This window comes from Oryx dammah, unplaced genomic scaffold, assembly GCF_014754425.2.
Source record: "Oryx dammah isolate SB20612 unplaced genomic scaffold, SCBI_Odam_1.1 HiC_scaffold_27, whole genome shotgun sequence".
NCBI lineage: Eukaryota > Metazoa > Chordata > Mammalia > Artiodactyla > Bovidae > Oryx > Oryx dammah.
In genome coordinates this window covers 87,985,498-88,009,635 of record NW_024070211.1, presented here as the reverse complement: position 1 = coordinate 88,009,635, position 24,138 = coordinate 87,985,498, and the positions used below count along the sequence as shown (strand labels likewise).

General features: G+C 36.8%; 1 protein-coding gene across 1 annotated transcript; it reads left to right on the top strand.

The window, feature by feature from the left end:
- Nucleotides 1-1,657: 1,657 nt before the first annotated feature.
- Nucleotides 1,658-2,947, top strand: LOC120854142 (beclin-2-like). The gene has a single exon (XM_040227934.1). It carries the CDS (start codon nucleotides 1,658-1,660, stop codon nucleotides 2,945-2,947), a length of 1,290 nt encoding a protein of 429 aa, XP_040083868.1.
- Nucleotides 2,948-24,138: the final 21,191 nt, after the last annotated feature.

Here is a 24,138-nt window from a genome sequence, read left to right as displayed (position 1 = left end):
AGCACATAAAAATAAAACTAATAGGCCAATATCACCGATAAACATAGACAGAAAATTCTCAACAAAATATTAACAAACTGAACAATGTATTAAAAGGATGATACATTCATATCAAGTGAGATTTATCCCAGGGACACAGGGATGATTCAATATTAGCAAATCAGTCAATGTGATATACCACATTAGCACATGTGCAAATGAAGTATATGAATCATATGATTACCTAAATAGATGAAGAAAACACTCTTGACAAAATTTAACATCAATTTGATTAAAAAGGCTATGATTAAAACAGTTTATGATTAGAAACTTTCAACAAAGTGGGTATAGAAGGAACATACCTCAACATATTAAATATTTGTCATAAATACATGACAGATCTACAGCTAACATCATACTGAATGGTGAAAGCTGAAAGCCATTCCTGTATGATCAGGAATAAGAAAAGGATGCCACTCTTGCCACTTTTATTAAACATAGTTTAGAAAACCTGGGCACAATAATCAGACAAGAAAAAGAAAATCAAAATTGGAAAGGAAGAAGTAAAATGTGATTGGTTGCAGATAACATGATATTTTAGAGAGAAAATTTTCAAGTCTTCAAGAAAAAAACAATTAGAACTAATAAATAAATTCAGTAAAATTGCAGGATACAAAATTAATATACAAAAATCTTGCATTTCTATAGAGTAACAATGAACTATCAGGAGAGAAATTAAGAAAGCAATACTGTTTATAATTAAATTCTATAAATGAACCTAAGAAAGTGAAAAATCTATATTTGGAAATCTGTAAGACATGGATAAAAAAACGACAGAAAGAGATGGAAAGACATATCATGCTCATGGATTGGAAGAAATAATATTGTTAAGACAAACATACTACCCAAGGTTCACTGAATCATATAGTTTCAATGCCATCCCTATAAAAATGCCTATGACATTTTTCACAGGACTAGAACAAATAATTCTAGAATTTGTATCGAAACATACAAGACTCCAAATAGCCAAAACAATCTCAAGAAACAAACAAAACTGGAAGTGTCAAGCTCCCTGACTTCAAGCTACACTAGAAACGTATAGTAATCAAAATAGTACAGTGCTGGCACAGATTTCTGGGATCAGTGGGATCCCACTGGGATTAATGGGGACAAAACAGAAAATCTAGAATGAACCCATCCTTATATGGTCAATTAATATGTGAAAAACGAGGCAAAAACATAGAAAGGAGGAAAGACAGCCTCTTCAATAAATGGTGCTGTGAAAATCAGACAGCCATAGGCATAAAAATAAAATTAAGAGTACTTTCTCACACCATATACAAAAAGAAGCTTAAAATGTATTAAAGGCTTAACTGTAAGAGCTGAAGTCATAAAAATTCTCAAAAGAAAATACAGGTAATATGCTCTTTGACATCAGTCTTAGTAATATTTTTGGGGACACATTTCCTCAGGCAAGGGAAACAAAGGCAAAAATAAACAAACGGGATCATGTCAAACTAAAAACTTATGCACAGGAAGAGAAAATTATCAACAAAATGAAAAGACTGCATCCTGAATGGGAGAAAACATTTGCAAGCAATATATATGACAAAGGGTTAATATCTAAAATAAACAACTCAGAGGAAGCAGTGTCAAGTTGAGAGTCAAGACCTCCACCATGTCCCACCCCTGCTTTCTTTGCCAGCGCTGCAGCCAGGCCCTGAAACTGAATCATTCCATAGGGCCCTCCCAGGAACCTGGAGCTTCGGTGCCTATCTCAGCTCAGGGAGAGACAAGAGAAACACAGGAGGGAGGCCCTCCCTCCAAGGAGGAGGCAAACCTTGAAAATCTACAGGATGGTGCCTTTTGCAGGACTCTTCACCCCCCAAGTGGTGGGATGTCCTTGGACTATTCCAACTACACCCTGCTTGGAAAGTTGGAGCCCTGGAGGAGTCTCGACAGCATCCAGAAGACTATTAGGGACAGCTCCGACATCCTCTCTGGTGAAACAGAGGTGGACCACCTGCTGTGTGTGGACTGTACCGACTATCTTTTAGAGGTACTGGACACTGAACTCGCCATCACAGAATCTGATGTTCAGAACTACAAACGCTGTTTGGAGACCAGGAAGCGGGTGACTGAGGATGAGACGGACATGCTGCAGGAGAAGCTGAAGGGCATGGAGTTGGAGGAAGCAAGGCTCCTCCAGGAAGTGGCAGAGGTGGAAAAGAACCAAGAAAGGGTAGCAGCCGACCTTGAGGCAGCCCAGGCAGAGACTAAGATGCTGGGGCAGCAGGAAAAGCAGTACTGGAAGGACTACAGTCAACTGAAATGGCAACAATTAGAACTACAGGAGGAGCTGAGCAGTGTGGAGATTCGGCTCCAGCACACCCAGATCCGGTGGAATCAGTTGGAGAAAACCGACATCTTTAATGCCACCTTTGAGATCTGGCAAGATGGCCCCTTAACCATCATCAATAACTTCAGATTGGGCCGCCTCCCCACTGTCCCTGTGTGCTGGAATGAGATCAATGCGGCCTGGGGACAGACAGCCTTGCTGCTCCTCGCCCTGGCCAATACAATTGGACTGGAGTTTCAGCGGTACCGTCTCTTCCCCTGCGGAAACCACTCCTACCTGAGGTCTTTAATAGATGACTGTGCCGAGTTGCCGTTGTTTTCTAGTGGGAAGCAGAATGTTTTCTTACATAACAAGTTTGATCAGGCTATGATGGCTTTCCTGGACTGCATGCAGCAGTTCAAGGAGGCAGCTGAGAGAGGTGAGTCGCGTCTCTGTTTGCCCTACAAGATTCATGTGAAGAAAGGCCTGATGGAAGACCCTGGAAGCAGCAGGGGATTCTATTCCATCAGAACCCACTTGAACACGGAGGAGGACTGGACCAAGGCACTCAAGCTCATGCTTATAAATTTTAAGTGTAGTCTCACTTGGGTCTCCTTAAGGTATGGTTGAAAATAACTTGTTCTACAAGGGGGAGCTTATTTTTTTGATTTAATATATTTTACTTGCGAAAGTGTTATCAGATAAAATTTAAAACTGAAAAAAAAATAAAATAAAATAAACAACTCAATAACAACAACAATAAAAAACAAAGTCCTATTAAAGACTGGGCAATAGCTAGGACATGGAAGCAACCTAGATGTCCACTAACATATGAAGAGATAAAGAAGTTGTGGTACATGTATACAATGGGCTATTACTGAACCATAAAAAGGAATGCATTTGAACTAGTTCTAAGGAGGTGGAAGAATCTTCACTATACAGAGAGAAGTGAGTCAGAAAGAGAAAGAAATATCATATATTAATGCATATATGGAATATAGAAAGATGGTATTGATGAACCTATCTTCAGGGCAGTGATGGAGGCACGGACATAGAGAACAGACTTATGGACACAGTGGGTAAAGCAGAGGATGGGATGCATTGAGAAAATAGCATCAAACATACATATATTCCAATATGTAAAACAGATAGCCCATGGGAATGTGTTGCATGATGCTTATTTAACTGCTTATTTAACTTCTATGCAGAGTACATCATGAGAAATGCTGGGCTGGATGAAGCACAAGATGGAATCAAGATTGCCGACAGAAATATCAACAACCTCAGATATGCAGATGATACCACGCTTATGGCAGAAAGTGAAGAGGAACTCAAAAGCCTCTTGATGAAAGTGAAAGAGGAGAATTAAAAGGCTGGCTTAAAACTCAACAGTCAAAAAACTAAGATCATGGCATTGCAGTCCCATCACTTCACTGCAAACAGATGGGGAAACAATGGAAACAGTGAAAGACTTTATTATCTTGGGCTCCAAAATGACTGCAGATGGTGACTGCAGCCATAAAACTAAAAGATGCTTGCTCCTCACAAGAAAAGGTATGACCAACCTAGACAACATAATAAAAAGCAGAGACATTACTTTGCCGAGAAAGGTCCATCTAGTCAAAGTTACGGTTTTTCTCGTAGTCATGTATGGATGTGAGAGTTGGACCACAAAGAAAGCGGAGTGCTGAAGAACTGATGCTTTTGAACTGTGGTGTTGGAGAAGACTCTTGAGAGTCCCTTGACAAATCCTAATTCCTTAGGATTAGTCAATCCTAAAGAAAATCAACCCTGAATATTTATTGGAAGGACTGATGCTGAAGCTGAAGCTCTAATACTTTGGCAACCTGATGTGAAGAGCTGAGTCATTAGAAAACACCCTAATGCTGGGAAAGACTGAAGGCAGGAGGGGAAGGGGATGACAGAGGATGAGATGGTTGGATGGCATCACCGACTCGATGGACATGAGTTTGAGCAAGCTCTGGAAGTTGATGATGGACAGGGAGGCCTGGTGTGTTGTATTTCATGGGGTTTCAAGGAGTCAGACACAACTAAGCAACTGAACTGAACTCAAAGTAGGATGAAAGCTGGCTGTTAGTCACAACATGGATCAACCCATAGGGTACTATGTTCTGTGAAATAAATTACAGAAACACAAATTATTTCATGTGGAATCTAAACAACAAAATAAGTGAAGAAACAGAAAACAGAGTCACAGATTCAGAGAACAAACAAGTGGTTGCCAGAGTGGAGTGGGAAATGAGTGATAAAGGTGAGGAAATTTAATAGGTACTAAACTTTCACTTATAACAAATGAGTCATGGGAATGAAACACATAGCTTGGGAAATACAGTCAATAAAAATGTACCACATTTTGGGGGAAAAAGTGCAAAAAAAAAAAAAACAAAAAAAACAAAAAAACTGATCAGAATCCCTAAGTCATTAACTCATTATATACCCTAGGGTAATCCTCTCTTACGTAAAATAGCCTTTTCACCTGTAATATAGCAGTAATAAATCTTGAAGTGTTCTTGTAAAAAAAATAATGTACTATATTTGTATGGTGACAGACAGAAACTAGATTTACTGTGATAAATTTATAAGGAATAGCAATATGGAATCACTGAGTTGTCACCAGGAACTAATCTAGTGCTGCAGGTCAATTATACTTCAAAAAACAACCAACCAGACTCAGAAAAAGAGAACAGATGTGTGGTTACCAGAGGGAGAGAGGAAACTGGACGAAGGAGGGCAAATGGATAAACATCTATTTATAAAATAAATAAATACTAGGGATGTAAAATATAATATGAGTAACATGATTAACTCTGCTGTATATTATATATAAAAGTTGCTAGGAAAGTTAATCCTAAGAGTTCTTTCTCATCACAAGTGAAAAAACATTTCTTTCTATTTATACAAGGTGACGGATATTTATAAAACTTATTGTGGCAATCATTTCATGATGTACTTAAGTCAAATCATTATGCTGTACACTTGAAACTTACACAATACTATATGTTAATTATATCCCAACAAACCCTGGAGGGATAAAAAACCTTCTGCATTCATGGAAAATTAAATGAAGATACTGTAACATATTATACAAATATTAATGAAAATGAGAAATAATAACAAAGGTAAATATAACATTTGGAAATTTTCTATATTAAATACAAAAAAGATGTTGAATAAATCTTATGCAGAAACATTGCTGGAGACACAATTAAAATTTGCTTCAAATAAATTCTTTTACTATAACTTACAGAACAGAGGCACATAGTGACACTATTTCTACTAACTTTATACTTCATGAACAAGAGGACATGGGGACCCACTCCAGTATTGTGGCCTGAAGAATTCCCATGGACAGAGGAGCCTGATGGGGTCACAAAGAGTTGGACATGACTAAGCTACTAAGCACACAGACACATACTTCATTAAAGTACTTGATTTGTTATTAGAAGTTTTGGTTTAAATTTTCTAAGTAAAGTAATGATTAAAGAGAAAAGCTGGGAAATGAAGAGTCCATATAAGTGACAAATACACAAAAGAATCTATAAAAATAACCAGTAGTTAAGTGATGCTGGTAGACAAGTTAAAATAACTAACTGACAGCTAGAAAGTAAAACAAGAATTAGGTATACAGCAAGATCACAAAATTGTTTCTCTTCACACATTTCACCTAGAAGAAATGAAGTCTTATAATTTAAGGGTATTAAAGTAGTTAATGGGTGAAGTAAAAACACAGTACAATGCCTTATTTCATGTCTTCACAATTGTACAACAATGCCAGCTATTTAAAATTCATTGATTAATTCATTAATGTGGAATAAAGCGAGGGAAGTTCTACTAACTCTACACTGCAGAATTTCAAATCCCATACACAGAATTTAAGCTATATTTGCATAATATAAAGTAAAAGTAAACAAATTTATACAATTAGCAAGAAGCTCCAAACAAACATATTATACACTATGTGTATTTTCATCTAGTATCACCCTTTCTTTGGGTTTGCTCTTCACTACTTTTCTTGTTCTCTAACCATCCTTACTCCCTCATATTTTAAGACTTTGTCCAAGACCCAGATTTATACAGTCCAGCCTACCCACTCTAGAGCATAGTATGCGCCCCTTTCTCAGGGCTCTTGGTTGAGAATACTACCCACTTAAAAGTCATGTCATAGAGCAAAGAGCAAATTGAGCTTTTCTCCATAGCTTATGAGACAGTCTATCATAAGTTTATTTCTAAGTTTATTTTAAAAAATTTATTATAGTAGTCAATAACACTGGTAAAATTCAAAGAGCATTGAAGGTTGTAAAGAGAAAAACAAAAGCTTCATGTCTCTGTAGATGAATACCATTATAATTTACTCTTAGAAACTCTTGGGAAAAAGTGAATCTGGAGTTTTTCAGATTTAGAAAGGTTAATTTGATGCATTTACTGAGTTTTACTTCTAATACCAGCCAATGGTGTCTAGTTAGCAGCTCATAATCAAAGACATTCATATTATCTGTCGTGAATATTCACCCTTTGATATAAACATACAACATAAATAATTTCACATAATAAGTAACTTTTTTTTCCATAGAGGACATGTTTATTTCCTCCAGCTTAGTTGACATATAGCTGATATATTTCTGTACAATGTGACGATTTGATACACATAGTACAAAATGATTACCTCAGTAAGGTTAGTTAACCCATCCACCATCTCACCTAATTATATTTTGTGTGTGTGTGTTTAAGGTCAGGACATTTATGATCTATTCTCTTTGCAACTTTCAAGTATATAATACACTGCTGTTAACTATAGGCACCAAGCTAAATATCAGTTCCCAAGAATTTATTCTGCTTATAACTGGGAATTTGTACCCTTCAACCATTTGTACCCTTTCCCCATTTCCCTCACTTCCCAGCCCTTGGCAATCACCCTTCTAATGTTTCCCCAAGTCTGGCTTTTTTTCTTAAAGATTCCATATTATATGTGAAATCATGTCTTTCTCTGTGTGACTTATTTCATTAAGCATAATGCTCTCAAGGTACATCCATGACACAAATGGCAAGATTTCCTTTTTTAAAAAAATGGCTCAATAATATTCATGTATCTATATCTATATATATTCATGTGTAAATATATATGTGCCATGTTATATCTCACACTTTCATATATATATATCACATTTTCATTGTCCACGCATTCACTGATGACCACTTAGGTTGTTTCCATGTTGTGGTTATTTGTGATTAATGTTGCAATAAGCATGGGTGTGCAGGTACACTTTGAGGTAATGATTTCTTTTCCTTCAATATATTCCAGAATTGGGATATATACACAGATATGGGGCCATATGGTAGGTCTATTTTAATTTTTTTCCATAATGGATGTACCAATTTACATTCCACCATAGGTTTCCCTTTTCTTCACATCTTTGCCAAGGCATTATTTCTTTATTATTTTTTGTTTGTTTGTTTGCTTTTGAAAACAGCCCTTTTTACAGGTATGAGGTGATACCTCATTGTGGTTTTGATTTGCATTTCTCTGATGATTAGTGATGCTGAACTCCATTTCATGTACCTGTTGGCCACCCATGTCTTTTTGAAAAATGACTATTAAGGTCCTGTGTGTGTGTATGTGTGCGTGCGCACATGCGCTCAGTTCTATCTCTTTGTGACCCCATGGATGGTAGCCATCCAGGCTCCCCTGTCCATGGAATTTTCCAGGCAAGAATACTGGAGTGGGTTGCCACTTCCTACTCCAGGGGATCTTCCCACCCCAGGGATTGAACCCCTGTCTCTTGCATCTCCTGCCCTGGCAGGTGGATTTTTTACTACTGTGCCACCTGGGAAGCCCATTCAGGTCCTACGCCAATTTTTTAATCAGATTGTTCATTTTTTGGCTCAATATTGAGTTGTACTGAGTTTTTCCAATATTTTGGATATTAAACTCTTATCTGGTACATGGTCATTAAGAACTTTTAAATTCTCAATGAACATAAGTGGTCAGTCAGGTTTTACCACCAAAATGTACTGAGGGAAAACAAACCTTTTGTATTTCTGAATCTTTTTCCTTTAAGAATTGCCACTATAGACTTGTATTAACCCTACCCATGGAAACACAATATATTACTATATACTAAATGATAAATTTATCCTTTTATTCATTTACATGCTTCATTATGAATCTTAGTCACAGTGTTCAACAACTGAAATCTAAGAACACTACATATTTGACTCACTAAATACAGATAATAACTTCAGTTCAGTTCAGTTCAGTTGCTCAGTCGTGTCAGACTCTTTGCGACCCCATGAAACACTGCAGGCCAGGCCTCCCTGTCCATCACCAACTCCTGGAGTTCACTCAAACTCACGTCCATTGAGTCGGTGATGTCATCCAGCCATCTCATCCTCTGTCGTCCCCTTTACCTCCTGCCCCCACATCCCTCCCAGCATCAGTCTTTTCCAATGAGTCAACTCTTCGCATGAGGTGGCCAAAGTACTGGAGTTTCAGCTTTAGCATCATTCCTTCCAAAGAACACCCAGGGCTGATCTCCTTCAGAATGGACTGGCTGGATCTCCTTGCAGCCCAAGGGACTCTCAAGAGTCTTCTCCAACACCACACTTCAAAAGCATCAATTCTTCAGCGCTCAGCCTTCTTCACAGTCCAACTCTCACATCCATACGTGACCACTGCAAAAACCATAGCCTTGACTAGACAGACCTTAGTCGGCAAAGTAATATCTCTGCGTTTCAATATGTTATCTAGGTTGGTCATAACTTTTCTCCCAAGGAGTAAGCGTCTTTTAATTTCATGGCTGCAATCACCATCTGCAGTGATTCTGGAGCCCAAAAAAGATAAACTCTGACACTGTTTCCACTGTTTCCCCATCTATTTGCCATGAAGTGATGGGACCAAATGCCATGATCTTCATTTTCTGAATGTTGAGCTTTAAGCCAACTTTTTCACTCTCCTCTTTCACTTTCATCAAGAAGCTTTTTAGTTCCTCTTCACTCTCTGCCATAAGGGTGGTGTCATCAGCATATCTGAGGTTATTGATATTTCTCCCGGCAATGTTGATTCCAGCTTGTGTCGGGAGCCAGCGTGAGGAATCCCACCCGTGACAAGGTCATGAGGGAGGAAGCTGACATACGCAAGGCCGTGATCAGACTTCAGGAGTTCCCCCTGGCATTTCCTGAGCATCCATCCCCCCAAAAATAAGAATCTGCCTGCTTTTCCACTCTTCTGACATTCTCTGGGAAAAGTCAACTCAGGGCTTTAGTCTTCTGCATTTGAAAGAGTGTTTCAATCCAAAAGCCCCTCTGACGGCTTTCTAGCCTGCCTGCAGGACCCTACAGCTGCGCATGTGATTGTTTGAGGCCTCCTGACCACAGGAGGCACAGGAAGCTTAAAACATCCTAGGAATGTAAGGGCTTCCTAGGAGTCAAAGTCATTAGCATAGGACTAATTAAAAGTTTCATTTGTTGAGCCAATACTTGCTGCCAAATTTTCATATCCTTTATTTTTAGATATAGTTGGTATATAGAAAAATAAGTAGTAGACCTGGTATTAGCAACATTAGACCTTTGAGTTAAGTACCTTCTTTGTTACAACCCACTGCGCCTTTGTTCTATAGAGATGTAACTTTAGCGCTTTAAGGAGATGCAGATTAAAGAAAAACACTTAGGGGAAACAAAATTAACATTCATTAAGAAAGAGAGCCAAAAAGTGTTAACAAGCCTCTTGGCCAAAAGATAATGTAAATCACCTGAGACCTTTTGTATACAAAAAGATATACAGAAAGAGTCTGGGCTGCTAACACTACATAATTTTGTATTACCCATTGATCTCTGTATAATCAAAAGTATAAAAGGCCTTGAAGGACAAGAGAAGGGGAGCCAGTCGCTGGACTGGTTTCCCCCATATCTCTCTACTTTAATTTCAGGCTGAATTTCCATCTGGGGCGCGGAGGCTCGCCAAGTCTACTTACTTGCCCTGGCTGTTAAGACCCGCGCGAAAGGGAGCCTAAGGCGAGGCACCCTTAGATATTCAAGCGAGCGCTGGTGGCCCAACGTAGATGGTGCAAATTCCTTGTCTGTAATTTTATTGGTCTTCCGCGTAATCCAAGCTATTCAGCCCTCTTCCTCCACTTAATCTTCCTACTACACTATTGTTTCTTAATCTAATCTTTATCAATCAATAAATAAGTCTTTCATCGCCGACTCCGTCTTCGAATTCCCTGGATCCACCGGGGCTGGACCCCGGCAAGCTTGTGCTTCTTCCAGTCCAGCGTTTCTCATGACGTACACTGCATATGAGTTAAATAAGCAGGGTGACAATATACAGCCTTGACATACTCTCTTTCCTATTTGGAACCAGTCTGTTGTTCCACGTCCAGTTCTAACTGTTGCTTCCTAACCTGCATACAAGTTTCTCAAGAGACAGGTCAGATAGTCTGGTATTCCCATCTCTCTCAGAATTTTCCAGTTTATTGTGATCCACAAAGTCAAAGGCTTTGGCATAGTCAATAAAGCAGAAATAGATGTTTTTCTGGAACTCTTTTGCTTTTTTGATGATCCAGCAGATGTTGGCAATTTGATAGTACCTTAGTACCCGCTATTAAAGGGTCCCATTGTTGATATATTTCTGTATATTTCCTGGAAGCAGCTCATACAGCAAATTTAGAAAAGAGAGCTTGTATAGTGAGTCAAGTGAAGATTCTCTATCACATGGTATATGGTGTATTCATTCAATGTCTAACTACTGTCTCCAACATCAAGCCTTACATTGCTTCTAGATGTATCCTATACACTTTCCCTCTTTGCTATTGATTGTGGGTTATTATTTAAATCTCCTGTATATGTTTGACTCAGTCTTTGATATTTGCCTCCTTTCATTTTCAACTCCCTCACCTTTTATGTTCTCTTACCAGCTAATTTCACTAGATGTTTAATCTGGCTGTTAATTCTTTTGAGTCTCTTGATATTTTCTTAAGTATTTGTTTCATAGTCTCATAAAGTTTTGCACACTAGAACTTTTAAGCATTTTAGGTAAACAGATGATTAGAAACACATAAAATCCATAAAAGCTTTATATACTATGTTAAGTTGAAAATAAGTATCATGTTTATCTTTTAAATTGCATAATATAAGCTTAATTTTTAAAAAAGATTAAATAAGAAAACACTCTAAAATGTATTCCTGCCTTTAAAATGCTCATTACCAGCCTGTCATCTCAATTTTTATTTATTTTATTTATTTTTGCTATACGGTAGGCCCTTGGTGGTTATCCATCTTAAACATGGCAGTGTGTACATGTCAATTCCAAACTCCCAGTCCATCCTTCTCTACTCATCTTAATTTTTAAATTGAGACCTATCTTATATTTGCCACCTGTTAAAATACAGTAAAATTAAGAAACAGTTATTAAGGATCATTTGATGCTCATGCATTTATGTCTAGAATTAACATATAAAAATCATGTTCAGCTAAACCTTGGGGGAAACTATCTAAATTTTGTTTAAACATAAATCAGCATATATGCATTCCTTTTACAATTATTAAGATGAGAATATTCTATATATAATATCCTATAATTCACTTAAAAAAATTAACAAGGGTATCCTTCCATTATTCCACAGAGATCTATTTTTTAGGAAGGGATGAGACCTAAGTCATGCAGCTGAATTAACTGAAGAAAAACCCATGACTCATTTTTAAATTCAGGAAGAACTCAAGTGGGCTCTTAACACTTTCAGCCAATCAGTATAACTTCCTAGTCCATTCAAACTCCCATTTTCCTAGATAACGTTTTCACACCTTCTCTTCTTTGAGTCCTCTCTCTTGCACTCCACATCTGGTCTGTCAGGAATCCAGCTGACAATTTCAAATTACATCCAAAATCCAATAACTTCTCATCACGTCAACTCCTGGTCTAAGGCGCAATTATTTCCAAATTACCTCCCAACTTTTACTCTTACCACCCATCAGTCTATTTGTAATACACATAATAGGTAAAAATCAGAGTAAGCTTTTCAAAATTTGTCAGATCATGTTACTGCTCTGCTAAGACAAAGTCTGATTGATACAATTATCTTTCTGGCCTCATATCTACCACTATTCCTCTGCTTAAGACATACTGGTCTCTAATCCTTGCATTTAGAACATCTGACATGTTCCTTTCCCAATGGTTCTACACTGGTTGTTCTCCCTACCTCAGAACATTCTTTCCTCACATATCCACATGACTAACTCCCTTGCTTCTTGTAAGACTCTCATTTAATCTGCTCTTTTTTAGTAAGACTTACCCTGCTAATCCTATTTAGTGTTGCAACACCTCCTCCAAATTCCACTGACACTGCCAATACAACTTGCCCTGTTTTATGCTTTTTGTTTTTTTTCTTATAACACATGTTATTTTCTGAGGTACAACATTATGTATATATTATGATTATTTTCGAGCGACTAAGCACAGCACAGCAGCATACACATATAGATATACATAATACACAGACACAGAGATCTGATAGCTCGGGCTTCCTTGGTAGCCCAATGATAAAGAATCCACCGGCAATGTGGGAGACCTGGGTTCGATCTCTGGGCTGGGAAGATCCCGTGGAGGAGGGCACAGCAACCTACTCCAGTATTCTTGCTTGGAGAATCCCCATGAACAGAGGAGCCTGGTGGGCTACAGTCCATGGGGTAGCAGAGTTGGACACGACTGAGCGACTAACTACAGCACATGGTTATTTTCAAATGTCTGTCTCCCACCACTTGAATGTTTCCATAAGGGTTCAGATTTTTATGTTTTGCTCACTAATCCCAAAACCTAAAACAGTGCTGGCGAAAAGCAGGTCCTCAATAAATATTTTAGAAAAGAGTAAACAAAAGTTTACTCATTTAATATAAGTAGTTAAGATAGGTATTTATTTTAATAATTTTTAAGAGGTTAAAATATTTTATAGTAATATTTATCTCCCATTCTGGTTCTCTAATTCCTATTCTCTCCCCATGAGATAATGTCATCACTGATATTATTTCCTTGTGTGTCCTTGCAGTGATTTTTCTGCATAAATAAGCATATATAAATGAACATTCTGTTCCCCTATTATACTATATGTACTGTTAGGCATCGGTAAGGTTGTACTTTTAAGTATAATTTGAAAAACGGAATAGACCATGAAGATTTTTCTTTATTAGAAATAACAAGCTTCCTGGTTTAACAGCTGCATAGTATTTCATCTGGATATCTCACAGTTAAATCTGTCCTATATAGATGCACATTAGGTTTCTCCAACATTTGGTATTAAATATTGCTAAGAATAACTTTCTACCTATCTCAAAAGTAATATATCAGTGGATAAACTGCAAGAAGTAATTAACTAGGCCCATGGAAAATGTGTTTTTCTAATTTTGACAGATATTGCCTATTTTCCTCCATATGATTTGTGTCAATTTAATTTCCACCAGAAACATAAAATAATGCCTCCTTTTTGACCAAAACTATTATATCCAATTTTAAGAATTTGGTAAATCCCAATATGTGACAAGTACTATTTCACAGTGGCTTTTATTAAGAGTGAAGTTGAAATTTTCATGTGCTTAAAAGGCATGTATTTCTTTTTTCTGTAAACAGTTTATATACTCTGCCATTTGTCTGATAGCAAAAATTGGTCTTTTATCTTCTTTTATTTTTTAGGTTTAGTTAAAAAAACAGCCACTTTGGTGTTTGGAAAGTTAGACAGCCACATGTAAATCAATGACATTCAAATACTCTCTCACACCATACACAAAAATAAACTCAAAATGGCTTTAGGATTTAAAAGACATGATACCATAAATTTTTCATAAGATAGCATAGGTAAACATTCTCTGACATAAATTGTAGCAATATTTTCTTAGGTCAATCTCCCAGGGAAAATAAATAAAAGCAAAAATAAACGAATGGGACTTAATCAAACTTACAAGCTTTTGCACAGCAAAAGAAAGCATAAACAACAAAAAGAGAACCTATGAACTGAGAGAAAATATTTGCAAATGATGTTACCAACAGGGCTTAATTTCCAAAATACACAAACAGTTCATACAACTAAATAATAACAAACAACTCAATCAAAAAATGGGCAGAAGACCTAAAGAGAAAGAAGAAGACATATAGATTGCAAATAAGCACATGAAACAATGCTTAAAGTTGCTAATTATTAGAGAAATGCAAATAAAAACTATGATGAGGAATCACCCCTGTTCAGAATGGCCATCATTAAAAAGCCTATAATTAATAAATGTGGGACAGGGTATGGAGTAAGTGGAAAGTTCCTATACTGTTAGTAAGAATGTAAATTGATGTGGCCTCTGTGGGGAATAGTATGGAAGTTTCTTAAGAAACTAACAATAGAGTTACCATGTGATCCAGTAATACCACTCCTGAACATATATTTGGAAAAGATAAAAAGTCTAATTCAAAAAGATATATGCACTGCAATGTTCAGAGAAGCACTATTTACAATAGTCAAGATATGGAAGCAATGCAAGTGTCGATCAACAGAGGAATGGATAAAGAAGATGTGGTACATACACACGAAGGAATATTACTCAGTCACAAAAAAGAATGGAATAATGCCGTTTACAGCAATATGGATGGACCTAGAGATCATCATATTAAGTGAAGGTGAGAAAAGGAAATATAAATATATGATACCACTCATATGTAGAATCTAAAAAATGATACAAATGAACTTATAAAACAGAAACAGACTCAGAGACATAGAAAAAAATTTATCATTTCCAAAGAGGAAAGAAGAGGAAGGATAAATAAGGCATTGAGACTAACAGATACACACCACTATAAATAAAACAGACTAAAAATAATAAGATCCTATTGTATAGCAGCAGGAGCAATATTTACTATCTTGTAATAATATGTAATAGGAAAGAATTTGAAAAAGAATATGTCTGTATCTATATGAAACGGACTCACTTTGCTATATAAAACTTATATATGCCAATCACCCTCCATATGATTTGTGTCAATTTATATTCCACCAAGACCATTATATATTTTATATATATATATATATATACACACACATATATATAGAAGGCAATGGCACCCCACTCCAGTATTCTTGCCTGGAGAATCCCAGGGATGGCGGAGCCTGGTGGGCTGCCATCTATGGGGTCACACGGAGTCAGACACGACTGAAGTGACTTAGCAGCAGTAGCATATATATATATATCTATATCTATATCTATAAAAAGATGTTCAAGATCAAGATAATCATGATGGTGTGATCACTCACCTGGAGCCAGACACCTTGGAATGTGAAGTCAAGTGGGCCTTAGAAAGCATCACTACGAACAAAGCTAGTGGAGGTGATAGCATTCCAGTTGAGCTATTTCAAATCCTGAAAGATGATGCTGTGAAAGTGCTGCATTCAATATGCCAGCAAATTTGGAAAACTCGGCAGTGGCCACAGGACTGGAAAAGGTCAGTTTTTATTCCAATCCCAAAGAAAGGCAATGCCAAAGAATACTCAAACTACCGCACAGTTGCACTCATCTCACACGCTAGTAAACTGATGCTCAAAATTCTCCAAGCCAAGCTTCAGCAATACGTGAACCGTGAACTTCCTGATGTTCAAGCTGGTTTTAGAAAAGGCAGAGGAACCAGAGATAAAATTGCCAACATTCGCTGGATCATCGAAAAAGCAAGAGAGTTCAAGAAAAACATCTATTTCTGCTTTATTGACTATGCCAGAGCCTTTGACTGTGTGGATCACAATAAACTGTGGAAAATTCTGAAAGAGGTGGGAAGACCAGACCACCTGACCTGCCTCTTGAGAAACCTGTATGCAGGTCAGGAAGCAACAGTTAGAACTGGACATGGAACAACAGACTGGTTCCAAATAGGAAAAGGAGTACGTCAAGGCTGTATATTGTCCCCCTGCTTATTTAACTTCTATGCAGAGTACATCATGAGAAACGCTGGACTGGAAGAAACACAAGCAGGAATCAAGATTGCCAGGAGAAGTATCAATAACCTCAGATATGCAGATGACACCACCCTTATGGCAGAAAGTGAAGAGGAACTAAAAAGACTCTTGATGAAAGTGAAAGAGGAGAGTGAGAAAGTTGGCTTAAAGCTCAACATTCAGAAAACGAAGATCATGCCATCTGGTCCCATCACTTCATGGGAAATAGATGGGGAAACAGTGGAAACAGTGTCAGACTTTATCTTTTTGGGTTCCAAAATCACTGCAGATGGTGACCGCAGCCATGAAATTAAAAGATGCTTACTCCTTGGAAGAAAAGTTATGACCAACCTAGATAGCATATTCAAAAGCAGAGAGACTACTTTGCTAACACAGGTCCGTCTAGTCAAGGCTATGGTTTTTCCAGTGGTCATGTATGGATGTGAGAGTTGGACTGAAGAAAGCTGAGTGCTGAAGAATTGATGCTTTTGAACTGTGGTGTTGGAGAAGACTCTTGAGAGTCCCTTGGGGCTGCAAGGAGATCCAACCAGTCCATTCTGAAGGAGATCAGCCCTGGGTGTTTTTGGAAGGAATGATGCTAAAGCTGAAACTCCAGTACTTTGGCCACCATATGCGAAGAGTTGACTCATTGGAAAAGACTCTGATGCTGGGAGGGATGGAGGGCAGGAGGAGAAGGGGACGACAGAGGATGAGATGGCTGGATGGCATCACTGACTCGATGGACGTGAGTCTGAGTGAACTCCGGGAGTTGGTGATGGACAGGGAGGCCTGGTGTGCTGCGATTCATGGGGTTGGAAAGAGTCGGACACAACTGAGCGACTGAACTAAAGTGATATATATCTGAATCACTTTGCTATATATCTGAAATGAACACATTGTAAATCAACTATAATATAGTTTTTAAAAATTAGCCACTTCAGTAAGAATTACAAACTTGTTTTTTAATATTTGTAGTTTGTCTTTTGATTTTGGTTGTGTGTGTGTTGAAAAATGTGATCAAATTTATTAATCATGTCATTTTGTGGCTTCTAGATCTTGTTTTGAAGAGATTTGCTACTTTAAAATCATAAGAAACAAAAACACTCCTGTGTTTGCTGAGTACCTCTGTGATGTAATATTTTACATTTAAGTATTTGATCCATTTATAATATACTTTGGCATATGGTGTGAGATATGGATTCAGCTTTTCTTTCCAGATGGCTGTGCAGTTGTCTCAAAATGTATTAAGCAATACATCTTTTCCCACTGATATGAGATGCCATCTTTATCATTTTCAATATTCTTGCATTTATTAAACCTATTGCTGAAGTTTATAATCCTGTTCATTTTGTCATTTCGTACACCAATAAAGCCTTTTTCAATTAGGTTTCTGTGAGAGAATTAAATTATAAAGAACATGTAACTAAAATATGTGAGAACACTGTCTTGGATTAATCCAGGTGAGCCCTAAATGCAATTACAAGAGTTCTTATAAGAGAAAATCAGACACACAGAAATGGAGGAGGCAATGTGGCCATGGAGCCCAAGGTTGAATTGATGTCGTGGCCGTAAGCCAAGGACTGCCAGCAGCCAGCAGAAGCTTGGAGAGGTGAGGAAGGGATCCCCCCAGAACCTTCATAGGAATAACAGCCCTTGCTTTCGATTTGGGCCCAGTGACACTGCTTTAAGACTTCTGGCTTCTGAACTGTGAGAATAAAAATCTGTTGTATTAACCCCTAAATTTGTGATAATTGTTACAGAAGTCATAGGAAAATAATAAACAATATTCTTAGGTTTGTGGCACATAAACAATATATGTAGGCAAAATATGGCACTAGGGCTTAATCTAAAATTACTGTTATACATGAAATTTACCTATATGGATACACTGATCTTGTAGTACAATAACTTAGTGAATTCTATTATTTCTAGACTTCTGTCAGTTGATTAAATAAAATCCACTGGATGGCAGTTCTAGGTATATAATCATATGATCTGCACACAGAGCTTTTCACTTCATCTTTCTAAATTTCATTTGAAAGTTTTAACATTTTTCTCTTGGCTCTTCCCCTCGTCACAGTGTTAAATAATAGTCATGACAGTGGGCATCTTGCAAAGGTCCTGATTCGTGCAAGTGCTTTCAATGTTTCCTCATTCTTCCCTCACCTCCACGCCTGGCTGACCTGTTTTGGACTGAGAGAATGAATAAACTTTCCAAGTCTAGTGTGTTTTTGACTATTTTCCCTTGTACCTGCATTGTTTTTGCTTTGTAAATGTTGGCACCATGTTATTATTTGGTTTGTAGATATTTGTAATTGCTACACCTTCATTGTGAACTGCATTTTTTTGTATTAAAAATGACTTTGTCTCATTTGATGTTTGAGTTGATTCATCTGGTCTGACATTAAGTATTTGCTTGCCTTTGTTGTTGTTCAGTCTGTCAATCATGTCCAACTCTTTGTGACCCCATTAACTGCAGCATGCCAGGCTTCCCTGTCCTTCACTATCTCTCTGTGATTGCTGAAACTCATGTCCATTGAATCAGTGATGTCATCCAACCATCTCATTCTCTGTCACCCCCTTCTCCTCTTGCCCCGAATCTTTCCTAGCTTCAGGGTCTTTTCCAATGAGTCAGTACTTTGTGTGAGGTAGACCAACTATTGGAGCTTCAGTTTCAGCATCAGTCCTTCTGATGAATACTCAGGGCTGATTTCCTTTAGGATTGACTATTTTGATATCCTTGCAGTCCAAGAGACTTTCAGGAGTCTTCTATAACACCACAGGTTGAAAGCATCAATTCTTTAGCAGTCAGAATTCTTAATGGTCCAACTCTCACATCCGTAGGGGACTACAGGTAAAACCATAGCTTTGACTATATAGACCTTCATCAGCAAAGTGATGTCTCCGCTTTTAATATGCTACCTAGGTTGGTCATCACTTTTCTTCCAAGGAGCAACCATCTTTTAATTTCGTGGCTGCAGTCACCATCCACAGTGATTTTGGAGCCCAAGAAAATGAAATCTGTCACTGTTTCCACTTTTCCCCCATCTGTTTGCCATGAAGTGATGGACCAGATGCCACAATCTTAGTTTTTTGAATGTTGCTTGTCTTTAGCTGGCTTAATTTTTTATCCTTTAGTTTTCAACATTTTAAAAGCAATTTATTGTGTTACTTGCATATGGCATTTTCCTCTGTGATTTAGTCTGAAATCCACTGTCTAAAATACCAACACAAGCCAAAAACCCATTGACATTAATGTTTTCTCTTGGCTGATTCCCTTCAGTACAATGTTAAATAATAATTGTGACACCTAGCATCTAATTGCTTTTCACTCTTTTTAATATTTTAACTTGTTTTAGGAATTTTTTTTAAAGAAAACATTTTAACATTAGTTATCTCATTTTTCTTCATGTGTAGTTTCTCTATACTTATCTTTGTTCCAGTAGTTATGGTCTTATAATGATAACTTTATGAAACTCTATATTTATTAACTTATATAATTTATACAGCTTTGTTTTTTATTTTGCTATTCAAAATCTATTAGTTTACTTCTACAAGCAATAAAGATATTAGCATATTTCCTGTTACTCTGTCCTTCTCTTTCTTTCTTTCACTATATTTCAGTTAGTATTTTTTTAGTATTTTTCTCTATACTGTTAAACTCTGCTTATACTTTTATTATTTGCACCTTCATGGACATTCTTTGACTTGTATTAAAGAAGTGGAAATCAACAAACTTAAACTACAAAACCCAGGAAGAAAAGGAGAGAAAAGAGGTCAAGGTAATACGTCATTTGTATTTTAAGGGAATAGAATACAGTGTTTTCATTTTTTTTCCTCGTCTGTGTTTTATAGTTAAATCCTTTCCGTGCTCACTGCTCATCTTTCTGTGGTAATTTTTAAGTTATTTCAATGAAAGTGGCAGTAGTTCATCTTCTAATTTTTTTCAAAACAATATTCTTTGAGTTCAAAACTATCTGTAGTCTTTATACCTGAAGACATTTAGAATTTAAAATATAAAATGCTTTTATTTCTATATGATCATATAGATGTTGTTACTCCACTGTCAACTGGCCCTAAGAGTTGATGTGGATAAATAAGAGAGAAGACCCAATATTTTCTCCCTTTACCTTCCAATCAATAATTTAATCATTCTTCATGCTTGAAGTCTGTAAGTTCATGAAGCTATTTCTTAGTATTGACAATTCTAGGTTAATTTCCCATGGCTTTTTCCAGATGTGGATTCAAATTATCTTCTATTTTACAAAAGATACTAAATTTTAACTTTAAATATTTATTCTCTTTTTTCTTTAGTGTCTATTTCAATTTACCTACTTTCATATATTAACACACAAAATTTTCTCTATAATTATTTAATTATTTATTTGGTTTATTTTATTCATTCTTCTCATTTTAATTTTTTATATCCTTAAAAGTACTTTCCATAATATCTAGTCACTCTTCTGTTCTTTCCAGTTTCATCTTTTTCTTAATTTATTTTTTACTTGGAGGGAAATTGTTTTACAATGTTATATTAGTTTCTGCTTACAACAACATGAATCAGCTGTAATTATACATACATCCCATCCCTCCCCTCCCCTCATCCTACCCCTCTCAGTCATCACAGAGAGGCAGGCTGGGCTCCCTGTGTTATATAGCAACCTCTAGCCAGCTATCTATTTTACACATGGTAGCATATATATATATATATATATATATATGGATAAGGAAATGGCAACCCACTCTAGTACTCTTGCCTGGAAAATCCCATGGACAGAAGAGCCTGGTAGGCTGCAGTCCATGGGGTTGCAAAGAGTCGAACACGACTGAGTGACTTTCACTTTTCAGCATATATGTTGATGCTGCTTTCTCTGTTCCTCTCATTCCTTCCTTCCCCCACTGTGTCCACAAGTCTGTTCTCTATATCTGCATTTCCATTGCTTTCCTGAAAATAGGTTCATTAATACCATCTTTCTAAATTCCATATATATATGCGTTAATATTGTACTGTATTTGTTTTTCTCTAAGTTATTTCACTCCTTATAATAGGCTATAGGTTCATCCACCTCACTAGAACTGACTCAAATTCGTTCTTTTTTATGGCTGAATAATATTCCATTGTATGTATGTAATACATCTTCTGTATCCATTCATCTGTTGATGGGCATGTTGCTTCCATGTCCTAGCTATTGTAGAGAGCTGCTATGAACAATGGGGTGTGTGTGTCTTCTTCAATTATGATTTTGTCAGGATATACACCCAGTAGTGGGACTGCTGGGTCATATGGTAGTTTTATTCTTAGTTTTTTAAGGAATTTCCATATTGTTTTCCATAGTGGCTATTATCAATTTACAGTCCCACCAACAGTACAAGAGAGTTCCCTTTTCTCCACACCCTCTCCAGCATTTATTGCTTGTAATTTTTTGATGATGGCCATTCTGACTGGTGTGAGGTGATACCTCATTGTGGTTTTGATGTGCAATTCTCTAAGAATTAGAAAAAAAGATATTGAGCATCACATTATTGGCTATCTTCCATTTTATATTTAAAGTATCTACTGAAGTTTGTTTTGGCCAGCTCATCTTCTGTCATTTTACAACATGTTTCCAGAGTCCTCTGGATTAGTTTTGCTTCTAGAGTTGATTGCTTTATTAATTTTCTCTCATCTCCTTCTGTTTGTGTCCTATCCATCCCTCCTTGTCTGTTTCCTTTTCTATTTTTATGAAGAAACCAATTCAATATGTTTTCAGTAATATTAGGATTCAGTTGTAATACCCAGATGCTGAAATAGGCAAAAGGAGCTGAGATCTAATAGGAGCCACATGAAAGAATAAATGAAGAGGAGCAATTTACGAGAAATGTAGTGGTAAAGGACACCATGGTGTGGATCTCAGAAAATGATGGCAAAAAGTATGCCCTGAAGGTACATAACACACCCTAAGTTGCCACAGGCCTTGTTTGTAATCACAGGTATGGGAACAGAGGTGAGTTGAGTTGGCAGCAGAATCCAATAGACCCAGTTAGATTTAGAAAAGTAAAGAAGGTAGGAGCTACACAAAGAGTACACAAACAAGTCATTTTTACAGAAAACATTTTGTGTCTGTGGCAGCAGAGAAGACTAGTCCTTGTAAAGCAAACTTGAAACAATACCCAGACCCTTTCCACCAACACATACACACAACCCCATGTGCATGCCAGGTAAAACCATTACATCCAGTCATGAATAATGAAAGGAAGACTAGCAGAGCATTGATAACAAGGGTACTCTAAGCAAATGAAAAGAAATAGCAAAACATAGCATTAGGAAGCAACTGTTCAATAGAAAAATGTTACTACAATGCAACAGAGAGGCTGGAAAATTGAAATTTTCATGTCCGGTAATCATTTGCATTTCTTCTTTGATAAACTATGAGTGAGTGAATTCGCTCAGTCGTGTCTGACTCTTTGTGACCTCATGGACTGTAGCCTCCTGCTCCTCCATCCATGGGATTTTCCAGGCAAGAATACTGGAGTGGGTTGCCATTTCCTTCTCCAGATCTTCCCGACCCAGGGATTGAACCCAGGTCTCCTGCATTGTAGGCAGACGCTTTACCATCTGAGCCACCAGAGAAGTCCTGTAAACTATATGTTTAAGTATTTTATAAAAATGGGTTGTCTTTTCCATATTGAATTGTTGACACTCTTTGTATGTTAAGAAAATCAGCATCTTCCTTGTTGTAGCTACCAACTATTAATTCTTAGGTTTTGAACTACCTTTGAATTTATAGACTTTTCTAATTATTTAAAAAATTTTAGTAAAAATTACAAATCTATTATTTTATGGCTTTTAAAGAGCTGCTTTTAAAACAAAATACTGAAGTCATAGCTATGTTTTCTAAAGATATTTTAAATTTCACAAAGCACATCCATTCCATGTGATTTGTAGGTTCGGCTTCTTGAATAGTTAAAACCTAAACTTTAAATTCCTTAATAAGGCCTCTAAGTCCATTATACATCTTGGCCCTGTAAGATTCTTTTTATGGGAGATATATAAAGTTTAAGAAAGAACGGATTAAAAAGAAATAAAGTACACTATGAAAGTATGTAAGAAAAACTGAAAGAAGATCTTAGGTATAAACATTAAAATGTATCAAAAATTATAATAACTATTATGCTTATTGTTAATTTCCTTTTGTTATTGGATCTGTGAACTCTCTGCTTATGCTCTCTATTACTTTTTGCTTTTGTTAATGAAAATACCTTTAATTATTCTTCTAATAATAAATAATTATAAGAAAGCTTCAAATTCTGGAGATAAGTGAAAATCTTCTAAAGTTAACTGTAATTTGGTATATACTGTACAGGACATTAGATTAGATGACTGCCTATTTTTTTCTGAAAACTTACCTTCCCTGAACATAATAACCTTACATAGTCTTTTTCAAAATATTTACCTTTTACACAGCCTTGAGACACATAACCAGTATGTAAAAGCTTTTAAGAGATGTAAAGACGTCAGTTAAGAGCACTGTTAACCAGAGTTTCTGGTTATAGAATAGTAGAAAACCATGCAGCTCAGGATTAATCTAGGTATGTGTCAGTGGGAGTTTAAGTCAAGCAAGATTGGGCATATCAGGCCAATAATGAGGGTTAAAACATTAAATTCCTGGTCAGTTCAAAAAGAAAGTGACTATTACATGGCTCAGATGTGGACACTGAGACTGTCCAAGTATTTCCTGACTAAAAGAAAAGTGGGTCTGGGGTACACTGGTAGGTGGAGAGACCATCAGGTGTTACCGGTACCCAAAACTGAAGAGAAAACTTAAATAGATTGAAAAACATTAAAGACATAAATAGCATTCAAGATATCTCTCA